The sequence below is a fragment of the Mesoplodon mirus genome (genome assembly GCF_964341445.2).
Source record: "Mesoplodon mirus genome assembly, chromosome: 6".
NCBI lineage: Eukaryota > Metazoa > Chordata > Mammalia > Artiodactyla > Ziphiidae > Mesoplodon > Mesoplodon mirus.
The window spans coordinates 139,148,253-139,170,153 of record NC_138982.1 but is presented as its reverse complement, the minus strand read 5'-3'; the positions used below and the strand labels follow the sequence as shown (position 1 = coordinate 139,170,153).

Here is a 21,901-nt window from a genome sequence, read left to right as displayed (position 1 = left end):
ATCAGCTCCATGCCTCTAAGGCAGGTCAGGCAGGCTCTCTCTATAGACCGCTGCTGAAAGGGCCTGCCCTGCTGTGGCTCCCACTAGCCTTTTTACCCAGCAGGTGCCAAGTGAATCACCCACGGCACTAGGCAGCAACCAATCTGGTCACCAGGACAAACAAGGCCCTGGTACCAGAAGAGATCACCATCTAGTTTAGTCAACAACTCTCTCTGCAGCTGCCTTCTGCAGTCCTTAGCTGGCTTTGGTCAAAGAGCCTGCTTGGGGGGTTCTTCCTCAACCGAATTAGGAAAATCAGGGCAGAGTACCAGAATTTTATGACCCTGTGATTCACAATACTGAAGGTCAACCCCAGGGTATTTCTCTCTTAATCCTTAGATACAGATTTGCCTCAGGTGATCCTAAGCAATTAGTTCCATCCACTCTTTCCTGGAAATTCTTCACTAAGGAATGTGATTACTAAACTACACAATCCCAGAGGGCACTCCCCAGCAGCTGACTCCAGGGGGTGCTATTTACCCATGGTTGTACCCAGTATTCACGTACTTTACACAAGGACAAATCGTTCTGCATAACATAGGACTGGATTTTCTTACTGACTGAACTTTCCTGTGTTTATACCTTATACAAAAGGATATTGTAACCCATCCATAAAGTAACCTAAAAATTGTGAGTTGGGGGAAAAAGCATTTTTAACCATACAAATTTGTGGTTCTACATTTTAAAAAATCATAAATGATGATAGGAAAATGAAAAAGGATTCAGAGACCTACGTTTATCCTTCCTATGAAACTGCATCTCTAGAATTAAGTGACGTACCAAAGCTATTGAGTTTTTGGATCCAGGTGGCTAATTTTGGTTCCACTTCTTTAAGTTCACTCAAAACATGCAGAAACACCCTTGTCTTTACTCTATTCTTTTCTTGAACCAAATGACAAATGACATAGTCCACTGCTTCATTCAGAAAATTTCTACTAGAAAAACAGGTTGTGTAGTCTTCTGTGGTTAAAACCTTCCAAGAAAGCAACTCTTTGAGAAGCTTGGAAGTATTCAGTATCCCGGACTTAATCTTGTCAGCATACTGCTTTATGCACTGCAGAATTCTGTCATCAAGGAACTGGCAACTCTGAACACTGTCTACAGTTTCTACGGATAAATAACAGTGGTCAGTAAAAAGGAGAAAGAGGACCAATTTGCAAAAATATAAACTCAGAAAAAATTAACATAACATTACATAGCAATATAAAACATGACTCAGATGTATTCTTTATGTTGTTTTAAATAGCCTAAGAAATTTTAAATTAGGAATATAAATAAAATATTTAACATCTTTAAAAAGTATGAAAGTTCACATTAAATCGAACATATCAAGTACCTTATTTCCTTCACTTGTACCACTCATCTAAAAATCCTAACTGAGCCTCATCAACTACCCAAACTTTATATTCAGTAAATATGTTTCATGCATGAATGCAAAGGGTTTTTTCCTAGAGTTGAAGGGATCATTTCTTCAGGTATAAATACAATTAGCATTTGGTAGTTACTGTATGTTATTCATCTTATTGTTGAATCCTACATCATAGACCTGTGGAGTCACTGATTCCAAGCTGGAAAATATCTCAGAAGTTCATCTTCACACCCAGGCATTACCCCCTAAAAATGGCCATTTAGCCTCTTGAAGCTAAGACAATAAATTAAATACAAATATATATATATATAAAATAAGTAGGGCCTCCCTGGTGGCGCAGTGGTTGAGAGTCCGCCTGCCGATGCAGGGGATACGGGTTCGTGCCCCGGTCTGGGAGGATCCCATGTGCCGCGGAGCGGCTGGGCCCGTGAGCCATGGCCGCTGGGCCTGCGCATCCGGAGCCTGTGCTCCGCAACGGGAGAGGCCACAACAGTGAGAGGCCCGCATACCGCAAAAAAAAAAAAAAAAAAAAAAAAAAAAAAAAAAAGTAAATAATGTTCACTAAAAATTTTTTCGGTAGGAAAGATAATTGTGATTGATTTGTGAAACATTAATGGAATACTAGATGAAAAATAAAGACAGCAAGAGGAAATATTTCATTTTGGGAACAGCCATCATAGTAGAAAATGAGAACAACGTACTTCAACTCAAAACTGAAAGCATACCTGGGGCTGTAACGTACAGTACGGTGACTATAGTTAATAATACTGTTTTGCGTATTTGCATGTAGATCTTGAAAGTTCTCATGAAAAAAAAAATTCTGTAACTATGTATGGTGATGGATGTTAACTGGACTTACTGTGGTAATCATTTTGCAATATATACAAATTTCAAATCATTATGTTGTACACCTGAAACTATACCTCAATTAAAATAAAAAAAAACCTCAACCCCCCCCCGCAAAACCTGAAAGTAAATATGTCCACAGAAACAGTAAATTACTGAGACCGCTCCCATGTTGATCAGGGAATGCCGACAAGACGGGTGTAAAACAGAAGGCTGGACTAGGTAATCTCTCTGGCACCTAGTATGAACTGCTTCTGTATTTGAACTCAGTATATTTCAGATAATCAGTGGCTAATTTACAGTTCAACGTTTCAGAACTTAAATCTGTGTAGCAGGGTTTACAAAGCACTGTTAAACATACGATAGGAATTTCAGGTATTATTCTCACATGCACTTTGGAGATAAGCAAACGGACAGAGGGTCCGTTTGCCCTGAGTTAGTGGCAGGTAGCATTTTCGGTCCCTTTATGTTGCTTCTAAATTCAATGTTCCTCACACCAACGCCCTCCCCACCTCAGTGTCAATCAGAAGATGGTGATGAAATCAAAATGCCAACGGAAATCTAAATTTCAATTCAATAACAATTAACACAAGGCCCAACAAGATGAATATTTATATTTATACTTTTCAGCAAGAATATATCCTTCTTATCATGGCGTGGACTCCCAGCATACCTCTCTGCTCTTCAGGTTTCGGTGGATTACTTTCCCTTAAGTCCTCTTCCAATCTTTCTTGCGCTAATTTTTTTGCTTCCTTTTTTTGCATCTTCCGCTTCACTTTTTTGTCTTCTTTCAGCCTTAACTTCTCTAGGCTGATAAGTATTTACAATTAGTCATAACTCACCTTTGTTATAAACTCAATTAACTATTTTCCTTTGCCTAGTGTAAGTTAGAAGTTTCCTTTTTTAGTTAAAACTTGGCCTATATCTTCTGTTCAATATCAAAAACTTCTGAGACGTGGTCAGTTCAGTCAAAACAAGTGTACTTGTTTCATGAAAACAAGAACCTCAATGACTGAGTGACTTCTAATTAAGGATGCCATGTACAGATCATGCAGATGTTATTTCCATGTATATGAGTTACTGCTTAGGGTAAACAGGACTAGTAAAAATGACTCTGCAAGGTAATACATGTAAATACTCATTTCCACAGTAAAATATTATTTTCACAACCCAATAATGGCCCACAGCGCCAGAATTTGGTCAATATGGTTACAACAAGTTCTCCTCAACAAATAATTCTGTTCATCTTTTCTTCTGCTCTTTCCTGGTCACCAATGATGAAAAAAATCACTTCTTAAAATGGAAAGCAAGAAGCAGGACCAAAGAAAAGAAAAAAGGATTGGAATTATTTGATCTGAACAAGAAGAGAGAGAAGTGAATAATTTGGACAGTTCACTGAGTATTTCAGGGTGAGAAACAGTCACTGGTTCAAAATGTTTGCTGAAGAGAGTAAAAGGAAAGATGCTTTTGGAATTGAAGTTTCAACAACTGAGAGCTAAGTATATAATTTTTATCCAAATGCCAAATCTATTGAACATGTCATTTCATAGTTCAATTTCATAATTTTACTCATAAATTCAACCATTAAATAATGCGTCTTATTCAAGTTTTTAGCATTTAACCATTCTAGGCTAGTTCCCTTGAAAGTTATAAATATCCATAAAATTCACTTAAGAACCACTTATCTGGATATATGTGCAGAGCCAATTTTAAAAACAGCATAATTTAGAAATCTGCATTTAACAGAATTATATTCTAATAGACATTATTAAGCTACTGATTATTAAAAATCTTACCTAGAACATTTCTGTTTCAGAATAGGTCTTGAAGGAACCTTTTCTTTAATGACTTTGTGTTCAAACTTTAAATAAAACAGACACATCCAACATTTGTCTCATGCTCCCATGACATAAAGCACAAAACCACAAGTAACAAGCATTTCAGAAGCACACACAGTCAATGTTCAATTTGATAGGGAACAGTGATGATGTTCTGACCCAAACAAAAGCCCAGAAAACTTTAGCAAAACAATTTGCTGAAAAGAGGAACAAGAGAGTAGACACAATTTAGGAAGCTTAAAAAAAAAATTAAGAGTAAGCAGAAGATCAAATAAACTACAGGCGTCATTACAACAACCCACTCCTGCCAACTCCCATACAGTGAGGCTAAAGGTAATCCCTCAAGACCCTCTCCTCCCTCCCTAAGATCCCCCACATCGCCAACACCCAAACGTTTACTGGGAATTAACAAAATAAGGTTATCAAAAGGAGTAAAAACAGTAAAACTAAAATGTAAAAGACCTCCTCCTCCTTTTAGGAGATAAAAGAATATGAGAATCCTTCAATGCACAGAAGCATTCTCACATCCTGTTACTTCCTATGATTTCTTATATTAAGTAACTGCTTCTTTCCTGGAAAACACAAGATCCAAATAGTACAATTTCCACAAATTTAAATCATATTTTAAAAGGTATCAGCATTTTTTTAAATTAATTTAAGGAGACTTCCCCTTTATTAAATACTTACCTCACATTTAACTTGACCACCACTGCTGAAGATGATAATCTTTGAAATGATTCCTTCACAGTCAGGAGTAAGACAAATTCCTTGCAGAAAATCCTATTTGATTAGAAAAAAAAAAAAGTGCTCCATCTCAGCATAAATCTATACATGTATACCATTTTAACCATCAGGAACAGTCAAAATGTGATCTAAAACCTCCTTCAGGGACATGCCATAAAGTCCCTGCTCGCTGCCATCTGACTTCCGGAGCCCCCAGCTGTAGGGGTGACCACGGGACTTGCTTTGTTTGCGTAAGGTGAGCTGACATGATGTACACTACATCCAGGCAAAAGCTTTAAGAAACACTGAATGGACTGGCCATTGCTCTTTTCCCTCGGCCATAAGAACAGGTTCCAGTCACTCCTCAGCCTCATTTCAGAAACAAAGAACACAGCCCCACAGACTGGAGCTGCCACAGCCCAACCCTGGACAACGAATGCAAAACTTCAGGACAAGTGATGCAAGCAAGGAACGAGCCTGTCTTACTGTAAGTCATAAGATATTTGAGTTACTTCAATACATCCTAGTGAAAGCGAATTTACAGAGGGTATTTCAACCCATGGGAATGGTAAGACCACGAAGGGCGAGGGCACAGCTAGAGAAGCTCAATTAAGGTAAGGCAAAGACACAGCAGAGGGCTTCCCTGGTGGCGCAGTGGTTGAGAGTCCGCCTGCCGATGCAGGGGACACGGGTTCGTGCCCCGGTCCGGGAAGATCCCACATAATGTGGAGAGGCTGGGCCCATGAGCCATGGCCGCTGAGCCTGCGCGTCCGGAGCCTGTGCCCCGCAACGGGAGAGGCCACAACAGTGAGAGGCCCGCGTACCAAAAAAAAAAAAAGATTAAAAAAAAAAAAAAGACACAGCAGAAGTGACTCAATGGCAGCAGTTATTTGGTCACATCATTACACCCCTAGTTAACTACATGAAAATGTGTAAAATGTGAGAATTTATTTCTACTAAACTTCAATAATTCTATTGCTAACATTCACCTAGCACAACCACCTTATTTTTTTTCCTCAGTAAGGACAGGGGTTTACATGAGGCTAAGCAGCAGTAGAAAAAGGTTTTCTTTTTTTAAGTCCATCGCTTATATGGATCAGAAACAAAGTCTATCAATGCAAACAAGATTATTAAACTGTGACTGCTCTCAAAGTATATCTGGCTAATGGTAATTAACACCATTATCTTGTTAATTAAGAGAAAACCCCAATTAGATGGGGCAGTACAAAATTTAAGTTGATTTTTTTTTTTTTTTTTTTTGCAGTACGCGGGCCTCTCACTCCTGTGGCCTCTCCCGTTGCAGAGCACAGGCTCCGGACGCACAGGCTCAGCGGCCATGGCTCACGGGCCCAGCCACTCCGCAGCACGTGGGATCCTCCCGGACCGGGGCACGAACTCGTGTCCCCTGCATCGGCAGGCAGACTCCCAACCACTGCGCCACCAGGGAAGCCCCAAAATTTTTTAGAAAATATAAAATTTGAAGCCCCAATTCTACATCATAACATTAAAATCAGACATTTAAACTTTTATTTTTGATCATAATATTTCCAATGTAAAAGGGGTTCAACAATTTATTACAAGCCTCTATGGTTACTGCCTTTACACTTGTATAAAATAAAAACAAAAACTGGGCTTCCCTGGTGGCGCAGTGGTTAAGAATCCACCTGCCAATGCAGGGGACATGGGTTTGAGCCCTGGTCTGGGAAGATCCCATATGCTGCAGAGCAACTAAGCCCGTGCGCCACAACTACTGAGCTTGCGCTCTAGAGCCCAAGAGCCACAACTACTGAAGCCCGCACGCCTAGAGCCTGTGCTCTGCAACAAGAGAAGCCACCACAATGAGAAGCCTGCACACCACAACGAAGAGTAGCCTCCACTCGCCGCAACTAGAGAAAAGCCCGTGTGCAGCAACGAAGACCCGATGCAGCCAAAAATAAAATAAATAAAAAATAAATACGTTAAAAAACAAAAACTGATTTTCTAACTTTATCATTAAATTTTTAATTTAATACTTTCTAATTATATCTCATGCACAGGGAGGAATTCATATCCTCTTAAGACTTTTCCTAAAGACTCTTAGGGGAAAAAAATCAACATACAATAAGCATACTGAAAAATCCAGACAATCTTGTTAGCCTTACCTTGTCAATTTTATCATTAAAGGTTGTTGTTTTTAACTTCTTCCAACAGTTTATGTGGAATTCTATTTTACAGTACTGGCAACAGCTGATTCGTATAAAACCCTAGGGTTTAAAACAATTTTTAACTCACTTTTGAAAGATGTCTACACACACTCTCTCTCTCTCACTCACAGCACATATTAAGATAGAGAGCTGTCTGCACTTACCTGGCAGACATAACTAGATGTCACATTTCCTCCTGGGGGAGTATACGACTTCCGTACCCCAGACTGCCTAGTGCTGGAAACACTGAGCTTAACTGACATGTTCAGTTCCACAATTTACAGCTGCGTTATCCTTTACAATATCAAATATTTTATAAACTTTATTTCATCTGATCTACGAACCAGGGACAGTGAGCAGCTTCTATCTTCTTGAATAACCTAAAGCCCAGGGTCTTACTCACTCAACTCATTGCCAGACTTGGTCTCAGACTTAGGTCTCTAGGAGTTAATTCAATGATCAGAATGGCCTTCAGATTCTTGGACTCAAATTTTACAAGAAATTGGAATTGCAACAAATCAGGGGTACTAACCTCCCTTTGTTCCCTGGGCTCCTAAAAATAGGCTAGAAAGGGGAAATGGAATCAGCAACCTGCCTTCTCAGGTCACCATCCCTGCTCTCGGTGTTTATTTCAGTGGCTCTGGGCCCCCATGTGAGATGATGTAGACTTAAGTCCAGGGGATGGAGAGGACAAGAGGGCATAAAACTGCTGACAAGTCACAGCACTCAAGTGTCTCCAATTACAGAATTTGTTCTGAATCCATTTTAAGGCACAATTCAGCAAGTTAATGACCTAGTACACACCCATTAGTACCTTAAAGTCTGGATCAGTTATGTATATCTGGATTTTGGAATATCCACGGCACTTCTGATAGCAACAGATGGCATCCGGCACTGGAGGAAACCTGCATTCTTCAATAAATTTCTCTAACAGCATCTAAAACAAAAATAAACAAAAATGATACTGCTACAACACTTCTTCAACAATAACATGTTTGTGATTTCAATAACCTCTTGCCATCAAAATATTTTCAGCACAGAAAGGACCAAACGCCTTTTAGCCAAGAACTACATACAACTTTTAAAGTTTTTCCTTCTAGAGAGAGGTTGATACAGAGACATGCCAAGAGACAAAGATGGGGAAAAAGGGCTAAGCAAAAAATTTCCAGAATTTCAGACTCTGAATCAAAATCTTATCCTGTGTTATAATCATCCGACCTCATTTTACACTACACACCTTTTAGAAATCTCCTTTAAGCATTCACAGGGAGTCAAATGAGGCAGAATAACCCTTAGGGCTCTACTGTTCTCCTCCTTCCCAGTGTCATTTCACCTAGGACCCCACCACTGCCATCCATCTACCTCCCTGAACCCCCGCCACCTGTGCCTGTTCATCACCTGGAGAATTACACCACCGCCACTGAAGCCCCCAAGACTCATGCCACGCTTCCATTGCTGGCTGTTTGTTATCAGTAGTTCCTGTGCCTCCACTCCAATCCAGTATAAGAGAGGAAAATCCAACAATCCCTATGTTTAGTTTTATTTTTTATACCAGCTTTGTTGAGATATAATTCATATACCATACAATTTACACATTTAAAGTATATAGTTCAGTGGTTTTTTAGTATATTTGGAGTTGTATAACCATCACGATAACTTAAAATTAGAACATTTCACCATGCAACAAGAAACCCCATACCCACTGGCAATCCCTCCCCGACCTTCCTCAATCCCCTAGCCCACTAATCTACTATCTGTCTTCACATATAGATTTTCCTGTTCTGGAGATTTCAGATAAACAGAATCATACAGTATGTGGCCTTTTGTGTCTGGTTTCTGTCACTGATATTCAATTATATGGATTTACCACATTTTATTTAACCATTCATCAGTTGACGGACACTTTGAGCTGTTTCCACTTTCTGACTATTGTGAATAATACTGCTATGAACATTCATGTACAAGTTTTTGTGAGAACATATGTTTTCCTGTCTCTGTACATACCTAGAAGTGAAACTGCTAGGTCATATGGTAACTCTATCTTTAACCTATGAGGAACTGCCAGACTGTTTTCCAAAGCAGCTTCATCATTTTACACTTTACGGCAATGTATGGATGTTCTGGTTTCTCCAGATCCTTGCTAACACTTGTTATTGTCTGCCTTCTTGATTACAGCCACCCTAGTAAGTATGAAGCAGTATCTCATTTTAATTTGCATTTCTCTGATGGCTAACTGTTGAACACATTTTACATGCTTCTTGTCTATTTATACAACTTGTTAGCAGACACACCTATCCAGATCTTTTGGCTACTTCTAATTAGAGTGTCTTTTTATTACTGAGTTGTAAGAGCTGATTCCTCTGCTTTCAAAAGCTTCAGCCAAAAGCAAGTTCTGAGTAAATACCCGGGTTCATCACAAGTAAAGGCCTATCCTAGTCAATTCACATACTTTAGTCTTTCTCGAACTGGCAAAGATTCCTATGCTTCTGGATATGAGACTAAATTTATATTTTCAGAGTCTTCAAGTACCATTAATAACCATGATGAAAAAACAATGCTATACCTTTCTCTAAGTACAACCAGTAGGCCATGCTGATTAACAGTGCACATTCTGGTCAGAATGCCTGGATTCAAGTCCCAGCTCTACCACTTCCTAGCTGTTTAACCTTGAGCTCAACACTTAGCCTCTCTAAATGTAATCTTCCTCATCTGTAACATGGGAATAATCATAGTGCTCATCACATAGGGTTGCTGTAAGGGTTAAAGGTAATGATAAATGGAAGGTGTATGACTGGCACACAGGAAACATTCAATAAACGTTGGTGATTCTCACCAGTCTTTCAAGGGGAAACGTATGTGGAGGAGCTGAGGAGAGAGTACTCCTACCTGTCTTCTGATACCTGAGTCAGAGCACAGAAGCACAGATGAGCTTTTATGGTTAGTAAGATGCTCTCTAGAGAACTAAACGGTTACCTTTATTTTCCCGGGCTGAGTCTCTTCAATAACCACATTACTTGTGGGCCAAGTTAACACTCCAGGAAGACGACAGATCAAGGTTCTTGCTTTCTCGAAATGATTAAGAGCTTCTAGAAATCTAAAGTCATAATTATGAAGAAGGTATTAAAGATGTGACATGAATTTTCATTCCCCACAGGCACAGAGATTTCAAGCTTACTAGGTAAGAGTACATTTGACAAATCACTACACAGAAATATTCAATGTAACCCATATGTTCTTTAAAAAACCAAGACATTATCACTGTTTGCTACAAAGATAATATAAATTAAACACTAATCTACCTGGACACTGGCTTTATTATGGTAGGTGCACACTAGTCCTTTTAACGGTGTAATTTTTTTTAAGTTTTCAACAATTAAAACAGAAAACTGAATAAATTATGGTTGTTCCATTTTTATTTCATTTACTAATCTAATTAAAGTAGATTCTTGTAGAGCAACAGCAAAGCTCCACTTCAACTAATTAATCATAAATAGGGAAATTTTTTTTTTTTTTTTTTTTTGGCGGTACGCAGGCCTCTCACTGTTGTGGCCTCTCCCGTTGCGGAGCACAGGCTCTGGACACGCAGGCTCAGTGGCCGTGGCTCACGGGCCCAGCCGCTCCGCGGCATGTGGGATCTTCCTGGACTGGGGCACGAACCCGTGTCCCCTGCATCGGCAGGCGGACTCTCAACCACTGCGCCACCAGGGAAGCCCAGGGAAATTTTTTTAACTCGACTCATTTAAGAACATCTATAGTAAAACCGCTTTGCTGAAAAATTTTTAAAGAAATCGTATATTCTGGACATCTTCAACTATAAAGCAGTGAATTATTTTAACAGAACAAATGTGTATGTAAACTATTTTAACTATAAATATGAAATCTTTCAGCTCCAATTTATGGTTTAAAAATTAATCTCGGGCTTCCCTGGTGGCGCAGTGGTTGAGAGTCCGCCTGCCGATGCAGGGGACACGGGTTCGTGCCCCGATCCCGGAAGATCCCACATGCCGCGGAGCGGCTGGGCCCGCGAGCCATGGCCGCGGAGCCTGTGTGTCCGGAGCCTGTGCTCCGCAACGGGAGAGGCCACAGCAGTGAGAGGCCCGCGTACAGCAAAAAAAAAAAAAAAAAAAAAAAAATTAATCTCAATAGATTCCCACAGTCCATTCAACAAAAGAATACTAGAATACTGGATCATAAGGTTATCCCAGTCTTTATTCTTCTCTTCAGACTACAGAATAGAGGGTTCTCTGATTTCCCAATTGAAGAAGTCATTTTTGCCTTTGGGTACAGAAAACTTCACCTGCAGAAAAGCTAGACCAGCATCCACCATAAGACAGTTATAAACAGCAGGACTTTTAACCAGACACTGCATATGGCAACAGCAAAAAACCAGCTCACGGGACACTGAACCGCAAACCGTATTATTGTGAAATTAAAATTTAAATGGCTTTCCACAACATTGTAAATCAACTATACTTCAATAAAATAAATTTTTAAAAAATTTAAATGCCTTTCAAAATGGCAAACACATCTTCATGTACTACAACCTCCATGATGCTCCACATGTTTGTTACATTCCCAGATCTTGTGAATATCTGCATATGGCCACTGCGTTAAACAGGTATGTCCCAAACAACTTATGCTAAGTTGGAATTAATTTCATTTATTACCATAGAGGTGACTGCTAAATCCTCACTACCCCTGATTCTTAAAGAGTTGAACTGGTCAGACAGTAGCTTCAGCAAGTAAAAGAACTTTCTTTAATCTTTAAAGATCTTTAAAGAAGGTTCTAGGCACCCCCTAAGATTGGGTTCCCAAGAATACCAATGGTCTGATAAAACTTCCTCTAAACAGTTAGATGAAAATTTAAGGATAATTAAAAGTTATGAACGATATTCAATCAGTCAACAATTATTTCTTTATAAAAGTAATCTAACATCCCTACCACTATATTGGCTGTACTTCAACTATAGGTTCAGAGGAGAGATTTTTGTTTCTAACTCATAATGTCCTTGAACATACATATATTTCATATTAGGGACTTCCCTGGTGGTGCAGTGGTTAAGAACCCGCCTGCCAACGCAGGGGACACAGGTTTGAGCCCTGGTCCCTGAGGATCCCACATGCCGCGGAGCAACTAAGCCCGTGCGCCACAACTACTGAGACTGTGTTCTGAGAAGCCCGCGCACCGAACTACTGAGACTGCGCTCTGAGAAGCCCGCGCACCGCAACTACTGAGACTGTGCTCTGAGAAGCCCATGCACCACAACGAAGAGTAGCACCTGCTCCCCACAACTAGAGAAAGCCCACACGCAGCAGTGAAGACTCGACACAGCCAATAAATAAATAAATATTTTTTTAAAAAAAATCCTCATACAAGTTTTTTGGGGGAAATGGGTATTTAACCAAAAAATTATATAATCACACTTGTAAAGCATTAATTTATAGCAATTCAGTCGCCATTTATAAATGACATATACTAAAAGATAAAACATAAAATCTTTTGTGTCAAATTACTCTATCATTTTTTTAAATTTATTTTTTACTTATTTATTTTTGGCTGTGTTGTGTCTTTGTTGCTATGAGCGGGCTTTCTCTAGCTGCGGTGAGCAGGGGCTACTCCTCGTTGCAGCGCGCGGGCTTCTCACTGCGGTGGTTTCTCTTGTTGCAGAGCACGGGCTCTAGGTGCACAGGCTTCAGTAGTTGTTGCACACGTGCTTAGCTGCTCCACAGCATGTGGGATCTTCCTGGACCAGGGATCAAACCCATGTCCCCTGCACTGGCAGGTGGATTCTTAACCACTGTGCCACCAGGGAAGTCCAAATTACTCTATTATTGATTTTCCTATTACATTCAAAATTAGAAAGCACTGGGCACTGAAGTGATTGACCTTACTTTAATAATTAATATTCAAATGCCAGTCCTCAAAGTAAACACAATTATCATAGTGTGCCACAGAGAAGATACTAAAATAACTCCAGAAAAAGGATCATCATCACATTAGATTTGAAATGAGTAACCAGCCCAGAGCATAAAGTAGTGTGGTTTCTACTAACCTGTTTTTTTTCAAATACACTTTTCCAATTCCACAGTAGGCCAAGCAATCAAGTCCCTCATTGGGGTAGTGTTCAATCATCCTCTTAAACTGGTTTTCAGCTTCAGATAATTCCTTCAGTAGCAATGAGAACAGTGATACTTACACAAAAAGAGAAAGACTGGAACCGATTTTACCTGAAAGTTGATTCCTTTTGTGTAATATTAAAAACAACCTATACCCTAAAATTTCTATGGCAAAATTATACATTCTGCACTTCATTTTCTTAACAATTACATAAATTTTGACCATGTGGATACTCAAGAGACACAACCAAAATGATCCAGCTCCAGAATGAAAAGTTGGCACTGAAATCAGACAACCAACCAAATGAGCATTTACTAACACACAGAGGTCCCAGTGTGTGCTGGCTAACCCTAAAAGGTGTGAATTCAGGGTAAAAGAGACTGATTTGGATGCAAACACGCCATAACATATATCCTAGTAAGTGCTGCCCCCTTGGGATCACAAGAATGCCAATGATGTTGTCGCAATGTTTTGTGACAAAAGACAAATGCTCTGTCTTAAAAACAGCTTCTCAGTAAACTTTACAGAGCTTAGAGTACATCCTTTTGAATATTCTCAACAGTGGAAGCCTCTGGGCTTTGAATGAATATTGTTTTGGAAAAAATCCAAAAGACACTTAGCTCAAAGCAATACTGGCCACTCCACTGTGGGTGAAAAAGGAAATGTCACTACAAAATGGAGTTTATAAGAAGCTTTGAGGCCAGCTCCAAAGGAGGCATGCCAAAAATGTTTCAGCAAGGGCTGTTCTGGAGTGAATATAACTTCCTTCTGGGGACACTCTGAATGATGAAATTCTCTTAAATGTCCAAGTCCTATCGTACCTATTTAGTTTTTTTTTAAATCAAAAGTAAATCAAAGTAAATAAAAAATGTAATAAACTATTTCTTCAGTTCTGGTAAGGCAAAACATGATAAGAAGCTTATTGTTACTCTGCCAAGAATAGAAGAATGGAGATCATACAGTCCTGTCTCCAACAATCTACTAGAAAATAGAGTTAGAGATTCCCTAATGAAAGACACTCATCTGTCACATCAAGAACAAGAAAGGGGCTTCCCTGGTGGTCAGTGGTTAAGAATCCGCCTGCCAACGCAGGGGACACGGGTTCGAACCCTGGTCCGGGAAGATCCCACATGCCACAGAGCAACTAAGCCCATACACCACAACTACTGAGCCCACGTGCCACAACTACGGAAGCCCGTGCGCCTAGAGCCCGTGCTCCGCAACAAGAGAAGCCACGACAATGAGAAGCCCGCGCACCACAACGAAGAGTAGCCCCTGCTCGCCACAGCTAGAGAAAGCCCACGCACGGCAACGAAGACCCAATACAGCCAAAAATAAGAACAAATAAAAAAAAAAAAAAAAAAAAAAGACCAACAGCATGTCACAAGGAAAATGAACCTCAGGCTCTGTGGACCACTCAGAGGGCTGAACATAAAGCAACCTGATCCTTATTAGGGAGCAATTAGGGTTAAGCCTCATCTAGCCTAGGAAGCTTGGGGCCCAAGTTGGTAGAAAGGATATATTATTCCTGAGGTAATTCTAGAGCCATTTCAACCTTTATCAAAAACTCGAAGCCATGGAAAGCAAAGTATAATGCTGAGCAGTGCAGGTAAGTGAGCTTTCCAGGAGAGCACTGAAGGACCATGAGTAATGGAAACCATGTGTGCTGACACCCATACACTGATTGCATGTGGTTATGGGAAGCCTGAACTCTAGAAGATGAAACACCCAGGTACTTACTATCCAGAACTAAGAGCTATTAACATTAGCATTCTTTTTATGATTTAAAAAGTAAAAAGGCATGACACAAAGTTGAACTCTCCTTTTTTGACCTTCCACGTCCCGTCCCTTTCTTCTATCACTAAATGCAACCGTTATATTAAGTTTGATGCAGGGCTAGTCCGTGTTTATTTTACTTTTGCCAGATTCACAGATAGCCATAAACGACATGCACTATTGTCCTGTAGGTTTTCCAAATTGCACAGAAGTGGTGTCACGAAGTTTCCTACATTCTCCAACTTGCCTTTTTGCCTCAACATGTTTCCAAAACTGTTCATGACATATCAGGTCCTTTACTTTTTATACAAATAAAACATAGACTCCCACTGGTGGTCTGGCACAACTCTTTTCTAACGGAAGCACAAACTAAATTTTCTTTTCACAAAAAGCACAAACTAAAGTAAACCTAGGTATTTCAGAAAAAATTCCCAAGAAAGCACACAGACAGTGCTCACTAAACTCCTGTGATAATCATTTAATGATATACTAAGTCACATCATTATGCTGCACCCCTAAACTTATACTGTGCTGTGCGCCCATTATATCTCAATAAAACTGGAAAAGCGAAAAAAAAGTACCCAGAAGGAAATAAGCCAAAATGCAAAAACTATGTTAACATACCTTCTAAAATTAATGACATAGTTTAATTGTGTATTATCTCTGTTACAAATCTTACCTCAGGCTGTCCTATTCCCAGGAGTGAAATGGCAAGTCCATAGACGACTAAGACGTAGTTAATCATGGCCAGGTTCAGTTGCTGTCAATAAAAATGCTCCAGTGAAACATCTGAACATAATTCTGCCCAATTTGCATCATACTAACTTGTTAGCCACAACCGTAAAGTAAGTATAAAAATATCTTACTAATCACTGTGGGACAAAGACCAAACAGAATTAGAAAATACATTTTGCAAAGATATGCAGTTATCTTGCTATCAAGTATCTAAAACACAGAAGCACTGTCTCAGAGTTCCTTGAAGGCATGGTTCATAACAGATAGAATAACTGATGTCATATTCTTTTGCATATCAATGGGATGAGTAACAGACTAAGGTATTTGCTCTCTTACAACCTTGCATATTTACCCAGCTAATACTTTGTTTGTGGATCAAAAGATGTGACTAAAGTGAGTCCAAATCCTTGACTTAGTGCTCTAATAAGATAAAACGCCAAGAGTTCTAATGAACACCAACTACAGTGCAAGGACAGAGTCTAAACCTGGCTTCTCTACCGACTGCAACCATAAAGGCTGAATCAGAGCATTATCTGCTTCTCACAACCTGGAGTAAATTCAGCGGTTCTCAGCAAGACGATACATGAGTACAATGAAGTCAAAGTGTTGGTTCCCTTCTACATTCCTCTGAAACGCATTAGCATCGGTAAACAAGTTCCCAGGAGGCAATCTCACCTTTATTTTTTGAGGATCTAAACCATTGAGCAACTCCGTGAAGGCCTGAGCAGCACTGCGGCAACGCTGCTCCAGCAAAGCCGTGTAACCATCCTGGGTTAAGCTTCTCAGCATTTTCATTATATTAGCAAAATCCTGCAAAAAAGAAATTCTTTTTCAGTAAACCAGAGCTACACCTGCTTAGTCTAAAACTTAAGATGCCAATGTTCATGATTGGGCAGTTATCCTTTATAACTGATCACCCAACAAAGCTACCCTTTATGCATTATACTCCTTCCTCAGCACAGCACCACTGAGGTGGAAATTACAAGGCACTGCTTCACCATCTTAATCCCAACATTGCTAGTACTGCGCAGGACAAAGAAGCGTGGTTCACTTTACGCTACGTGGTGCTAAGCTGTACTCACGTTTCCAGGCTAACCAGACAGTATCTGGACGTTTTAACAGCTCAAATGGAGAACATCAGCCATCATTTAAATAAGTAAATTGTTTGGCCGAGACTAGAACAATTAGACAAATAAGAACAAGCAATCAATTTCCTGGTCGCTACCAGATTTTAACAACTGCCCTCATGCCCTGGAACAAACCTAAATTCTCAGCAAGATATGGAGCTCTAGTTCTACTCCTGCCTAACGTGTACCTGAATATAACTAGATAATATTATCGGGAGAGATATTACTAGGTTAAATGCAAAGAGAAGAGAATAAGAAAAAAACTGCTATAATGTACCCTGGAACAAAGCAAGAAAAAAACTTTGTAATTTGAATATACGTGAGCACATACATAATAATTTGTATTCAGATTTTAGTTACATGGCAATAGCTATAGGCCACAAAAGTTCCATAAAGACTGGAGAGGCAAGCCTGGAGGCGCTAAGCTAGATCTCCCACACCTTGCCATACATGTGTACACCGTTCAAGGGAGCAGAAAATGCAAATATGTGCATGACATTCCCCACTGTTCCTAATGATAAGGATCCAAAAGGAGACCCCACTGTACAAAACACAGAGGGAAAAGCAGTCTGGTCACATATAAACAAAAGCTGCCTAGTGCTTTTCGTCCAATGCATCAAAGTTTAGGAGAACTTTCCCCCCAGAAAACACATGGAAAAGAGCAGCTCTCAAGTAAACTTGGTATTTGCTATACAGTATTTAAAAAGCTCAACGATCGCCATATTAATGTTAAGATAAGAATTTTAACAGTTATAGAAGATGACGTGCTATCCCCACACACACTAGTATATTATTTATTATTCAGCCTTGGATGAACTGATTCCATTCTCTTTCATTCTAGAAAACAAATCCATTTGCCTCACGTTTCCATTGGAAATTATTTCTCTCAAAACAGTACAAATAAATGGTCTGTACTGAAAGCTCCATGAGAGCGGGCTGAATGGCAATGCCAGTCTTCAGCATAAGCAGGGGCCTAAAGAAAAGTGTGTTAAATGAACAAATCAAGGCTCAAAAATAACCATCATTTTTATTTAAATACTCTTTTGTCTTTACAGGCTGTCATTACAATTTAAGTCCATCACAGTTTTTAGAATCAGTAAAATCAGTATAAAATGACAATTTAAAAATCATCAACTGTTAGAAATTCTAAAAATTCTCTGATGCAACTAATTAGAAAACTGTTGAAACCAATTAGGAAGCTGATTAAAAATGCTTAACATGCTTCATTCCAATAGTCCTTAAAAAGCTATCTGTCATATATACCTAACATAGTTAACAGAATTTTAAAATGACCCAGATATTAAAATGTGTTGTGTTCCATGTTAATATACATTTTGGGGGGCTGAAATTTAAATCCAACATTTTATTTTAGAAGAAATAGAACTGTATTTACACAAAGCATTGAAGTGTCAAAGCAGACTCACATGAATCACATTTAACCAAAAGAAACAATCTTTCACTGATAATACATAGTCTACAGGTATTCAATGACTGGAATAGTGATTAGCCATGGTTCTATAAATTCTGGACTCTGTACAGGTTTCTATTTCTTCTTGAGTTAGTTCGTATAAGCTGGATTGTTCTAGGAATTTGTTCATTTCACCTACGTACATTTTCAAATTTCCTGGTATAATGTTGTTCATAATAGTATTTTGATATAGTATTTGTAATACTGAAGGGTCTGTAGTAATGTATCCTTTTTCATTCTTTTTAAAAAAATATTTATTTATTTGGCTGCACTGGGTCTTAGTTGCGGCATGCAGGAACTTTAGTTGTGGTATGTGGGATCTAGTTCCCTGACCAGGGACTGAACCTGGGCCCCCGGCGTTGGGAGCCCAGAGACTTAGTGACTGGACCACCAGGGAAGTCTCCTTTTTCATTCTTGAAATTGTCTTATTGTGTCTTCTTTTCTTCCTTTCTTAATCAGTTTCCATACGGATATGTAAATTTTATGTATATTGTAAAGAATCAACTTATAGCTTTGTGGATCCTTCTTTACAAGTTCTTCCATTTTCATTCTTTTCTCTTTTTTTTGGAATTTTATTTTATTTTTTTATACATCAGGTTCTAATTAGTTATCCATTTTACACATATTAGCGTATATATGTCAATCCCAATCTCCCAATTCATCACACCACCCCCCTTCCCGCCACTTTCCCCCTTGGTATACATACGTTTGTTCTCTACATCTGTGTCTCAGTTTCTGCCCTGCAAACCGGTTCATCTGTAGCATTTTTCTAGGTTCTACAAATATGCATTAATATACGATATTTGTTTTTCTCTTTCTGACTTACTTCACTCTGTATGACAGTCTCTAGATCCATCCACGTCTCTACAAATGACCCAATTTCGTTCCTTTTCATGGCTGAGTAATATTCCACTGTATGTATGTACAACATCTTCTTTATCCATTCATCTGAAGATGGGCATTTAGGTTGCTTCCATGTCCTGGCTATTGTAAATAGAGCTGCAATGAACACTGGGATGCATGTGTCTTTTTGAATTATGGTTTTCTCTGGGTATATGCCCAGTAGTGGGATTGCTGGGTCATATGTAATTCTATTTTTAGTTTTTTAACGAACCACCATACTGTTCTCCATAGTGGCTGTACCAATTTTCATTCCCACCAATGGTGCAAGAGGGTTCCCTTTTCTCCACACCCTCTCCAGCATTTGTTGTTTTTAGATGTTTGTAGGTGTTGTTTGTAGATTTTTCTGATGATGTCCATTCTAACTGGTGTGAGGTGATACCTCATGGTAGTTCTGATTTGCATTTCTCTAATAATTAGTGATGTTGAGCAGTTTTTCATGTGCTTCTTGACCATCTGTATGTCTTCTCTGGAGAAATGTCTATTCAGGTCTTCTGCTCATTTTTGGATTGGGTTGTTTGTTTTTTTAATATTGAGCTGCATGAGCTGTTTATATATTTTGGAGAATAATCCTTTGCTGTTGATTCGTTTGTAAATGTTTTCTCCCATTCTGAGGGTTGTCTTTTTGTCTTATTTGTACTTTGCTTTGCTGCGCAAAAACTTTTAAGTTTCATTAAGTCCCATTAGTTTATTTTTGTTTTTATTTCCATTACTCTAGGAGGTGGATCAAAAAAGATCTTGCTGTGATTTATGTCATAGAGTGTTCTTCCTATGTTTTCCTCTAAGACTTCTATAGTATCCGGTCTTACACGTAGGTCTCTAATCCATTTTGAGTTTGTATTTCTGTATGGTTAGGGAGTGTTCTAATTTCATTCTTTTATATGTAGCTGGCCAGTTCTCCAGCAACACTTACTGAAGAGACAGTCTTTTCTACATTGTATATCCTTGCCTCCTTTGTCACAGATTAGTTGAGCATAGGTGCATGGATTTATCTCTGGGATTTCTATCCTGTTCCATTGATCTGTATTTCTGTTTTTGTGCCAGTACAATATTGTCTTGATTACTGTAGCTTTGTAGTTTGGTCTAAAGTCAGGGAGGCTGGTTCCTCCGGCTCCAATTTTTGCCCTCAAGACTGCTTTGGCTATTCGGGGTCTTTTGCATCTCCATACAAATTTTAAGATTTTTTGTTCTAGTTCTGTAAAAAATGCCATTCGTAATTTGATAGGGATTGCACTGAATCTGCAGATTGCTTTGGGTAGTGCAGTCATTTTCACAATATTGATTCTTCCAATCCAAGAACATGGTATATCTCTCCATCTGTTTGTATATTTAATTTCTTTCATCAGCGCCTTATAGCTTTCTGCATACATGTCATTTGCCTCCCCAGGTAGATTTATTCCTAGGTATTTTATTCTTTTTGTTGCAATGGTAAATCGGAGTGTTTCCTTAATTTCTCTTTCAGATTTTTCATCATTAGTGTATAGGAATGCAAGAGATTTCTGTGCATTAATTTTGTATCCTGCACCCACCTTTACCAAATTCATTGATTAGCTCTAGTAGTTTTCTGGTGGCATCTTTAGGATTCTCTAAGTAGGGTATCATGCCAGCTGCAAACAGTAACAGTTTTACTTCTTCTTTTCCAATTTGTATTCCTTTTATTTCTTTTTCTTCCCTGATTGCAATGGCTAGGACTTCCAAAACTATGTTGAATAACAGTGGCAAGAGAGGACATCCTTATCTTGCTCCTGATCTTAGAGGAAAGGCTTTCAGTTTTTCGCCATTGAGAATGGTGTTTGCTGTGGGTTTGTCGTCTATGGCCTTTATTATGTTGAGGTAGGTTCCCTCTATGCCCACTTTCTAAAGAGGTTTTATCATAAAAGTATGTTGAATTTTGTCAAAAGCTTTCTCTGCATATGCTGAGATGATCATATGGTTTTTCTTCTTCAACTTGTTAATATGGTGTATCACATTGATTGATTTGCATATACTGAAGAATCCTTGCATCCCTGAGATAAATCCCTGAGATAAATCCCACTTGATCATGGTGTGTGATCCTTTTAATGTGTTGTTGGATTCTGTTTGCTAGTATTTTGTTGAGGATTTTTGCATCTATATTCATCAGTGATATTGGTCTGTAATTTTCTTTTTTTGTAGTATCTTTGTCTGGTTTTCATATCAGAGTGATGGTGGCCTCATAGATGAGTTTGGGAGTGTTCCTTCCTCTGCAATTTCTTGGAAGAGTTTGAGAAGGATGGGTGTTAGCTCGTCTCTAAATGTCTGATAGAATTCACCTGTGAAGCCATCTGGTCCTGGACTATTGTTTGTTGAAAAATTTTTAATCACAGTTTCAATTTCATTACTTGTGATTGGTCTGTCCATATTTTCTATTTCTTTCTGGTTCAGTGCTGGAAGGAGATACCTTTCTAAATATTGGTCCATTTCTTCCAGGTTGTCCATTTTATTGGCATAGAGTTGCTTGTAGTAATCTCTCATGATCCTTTGTATTTCTGCAGTGTCAGTTGTTACTTCTCCTTTTTCATTTCTAATTCTATTGATTTGAGGCTTCTCCCTTTTTTTCTTGATGAGTCTGGCTAATGGTTTAACAATTTTGTTTATCTTCTCAAAGAACCAGCTTTTAGTTTTACTGATCTTTGCTACTGCTTCCTTCATTTCTTTTTCATTTATTTCTGATCTGATCTTTATGATTTCTTTCCTTCTGCTAACTTTGGGGTTTTTTTGTTCTTCTTTCTCTAATTGCTTTAGGTGCAAGGTTAGGTTG

General features: G+C 38.9%; 1 protein-coding gene across 1 annotated transcript in view; it reads right to left on the bottom strand.

The window, feature by feature from the left end:
• The window catches only part of TTC3 (tetratricopeptide repeat domain 3), a 140,976-nt gene that overhangs the window by 62,243 nt on the left and 56,832 nt on the right, over positions 1–21,901 (bottom strand). Inside the window, exons 18-27 of the mRNA XM_082625061.1 lie at positions 16,303–16,437; positions 15,572–15,652; positions 13,052–13,164; positions 9,972–10,092; positions 7,813–7,935; positions 6,957–7,058; positions 4,780–4,872; positions 4,051–4,115; positions 2,928–3,064; positions 820–1,146 (exon numbers count right to left, since the gene is read on the bottom strand). Of these exons, the coding sequence (XP_082481187.1) occupies positions 820–1,146; positions 2,928–3,064; positions 4,051–4,115; positions 4,780–4,872; positions 6,957–7,058; positions 7,813–7,935; positions 9,972–10,092; positions 13,052–13,164; positions 15,572–15,652; positions 16,303–16,437 (1,297 nt within the window). The remainder of the gene's footprint in view (positions 1–819; positions 1,147–2,927; positions 3,065–4,050; positions 4,116–4,779; positions 4,873–6,956; positions 7,059–7,812; positions 7,936–9,971; positions 10,093–13,051; positions 13,165–15,571; positions 15,653–16,302; positions 16,438–21,901) is intronic.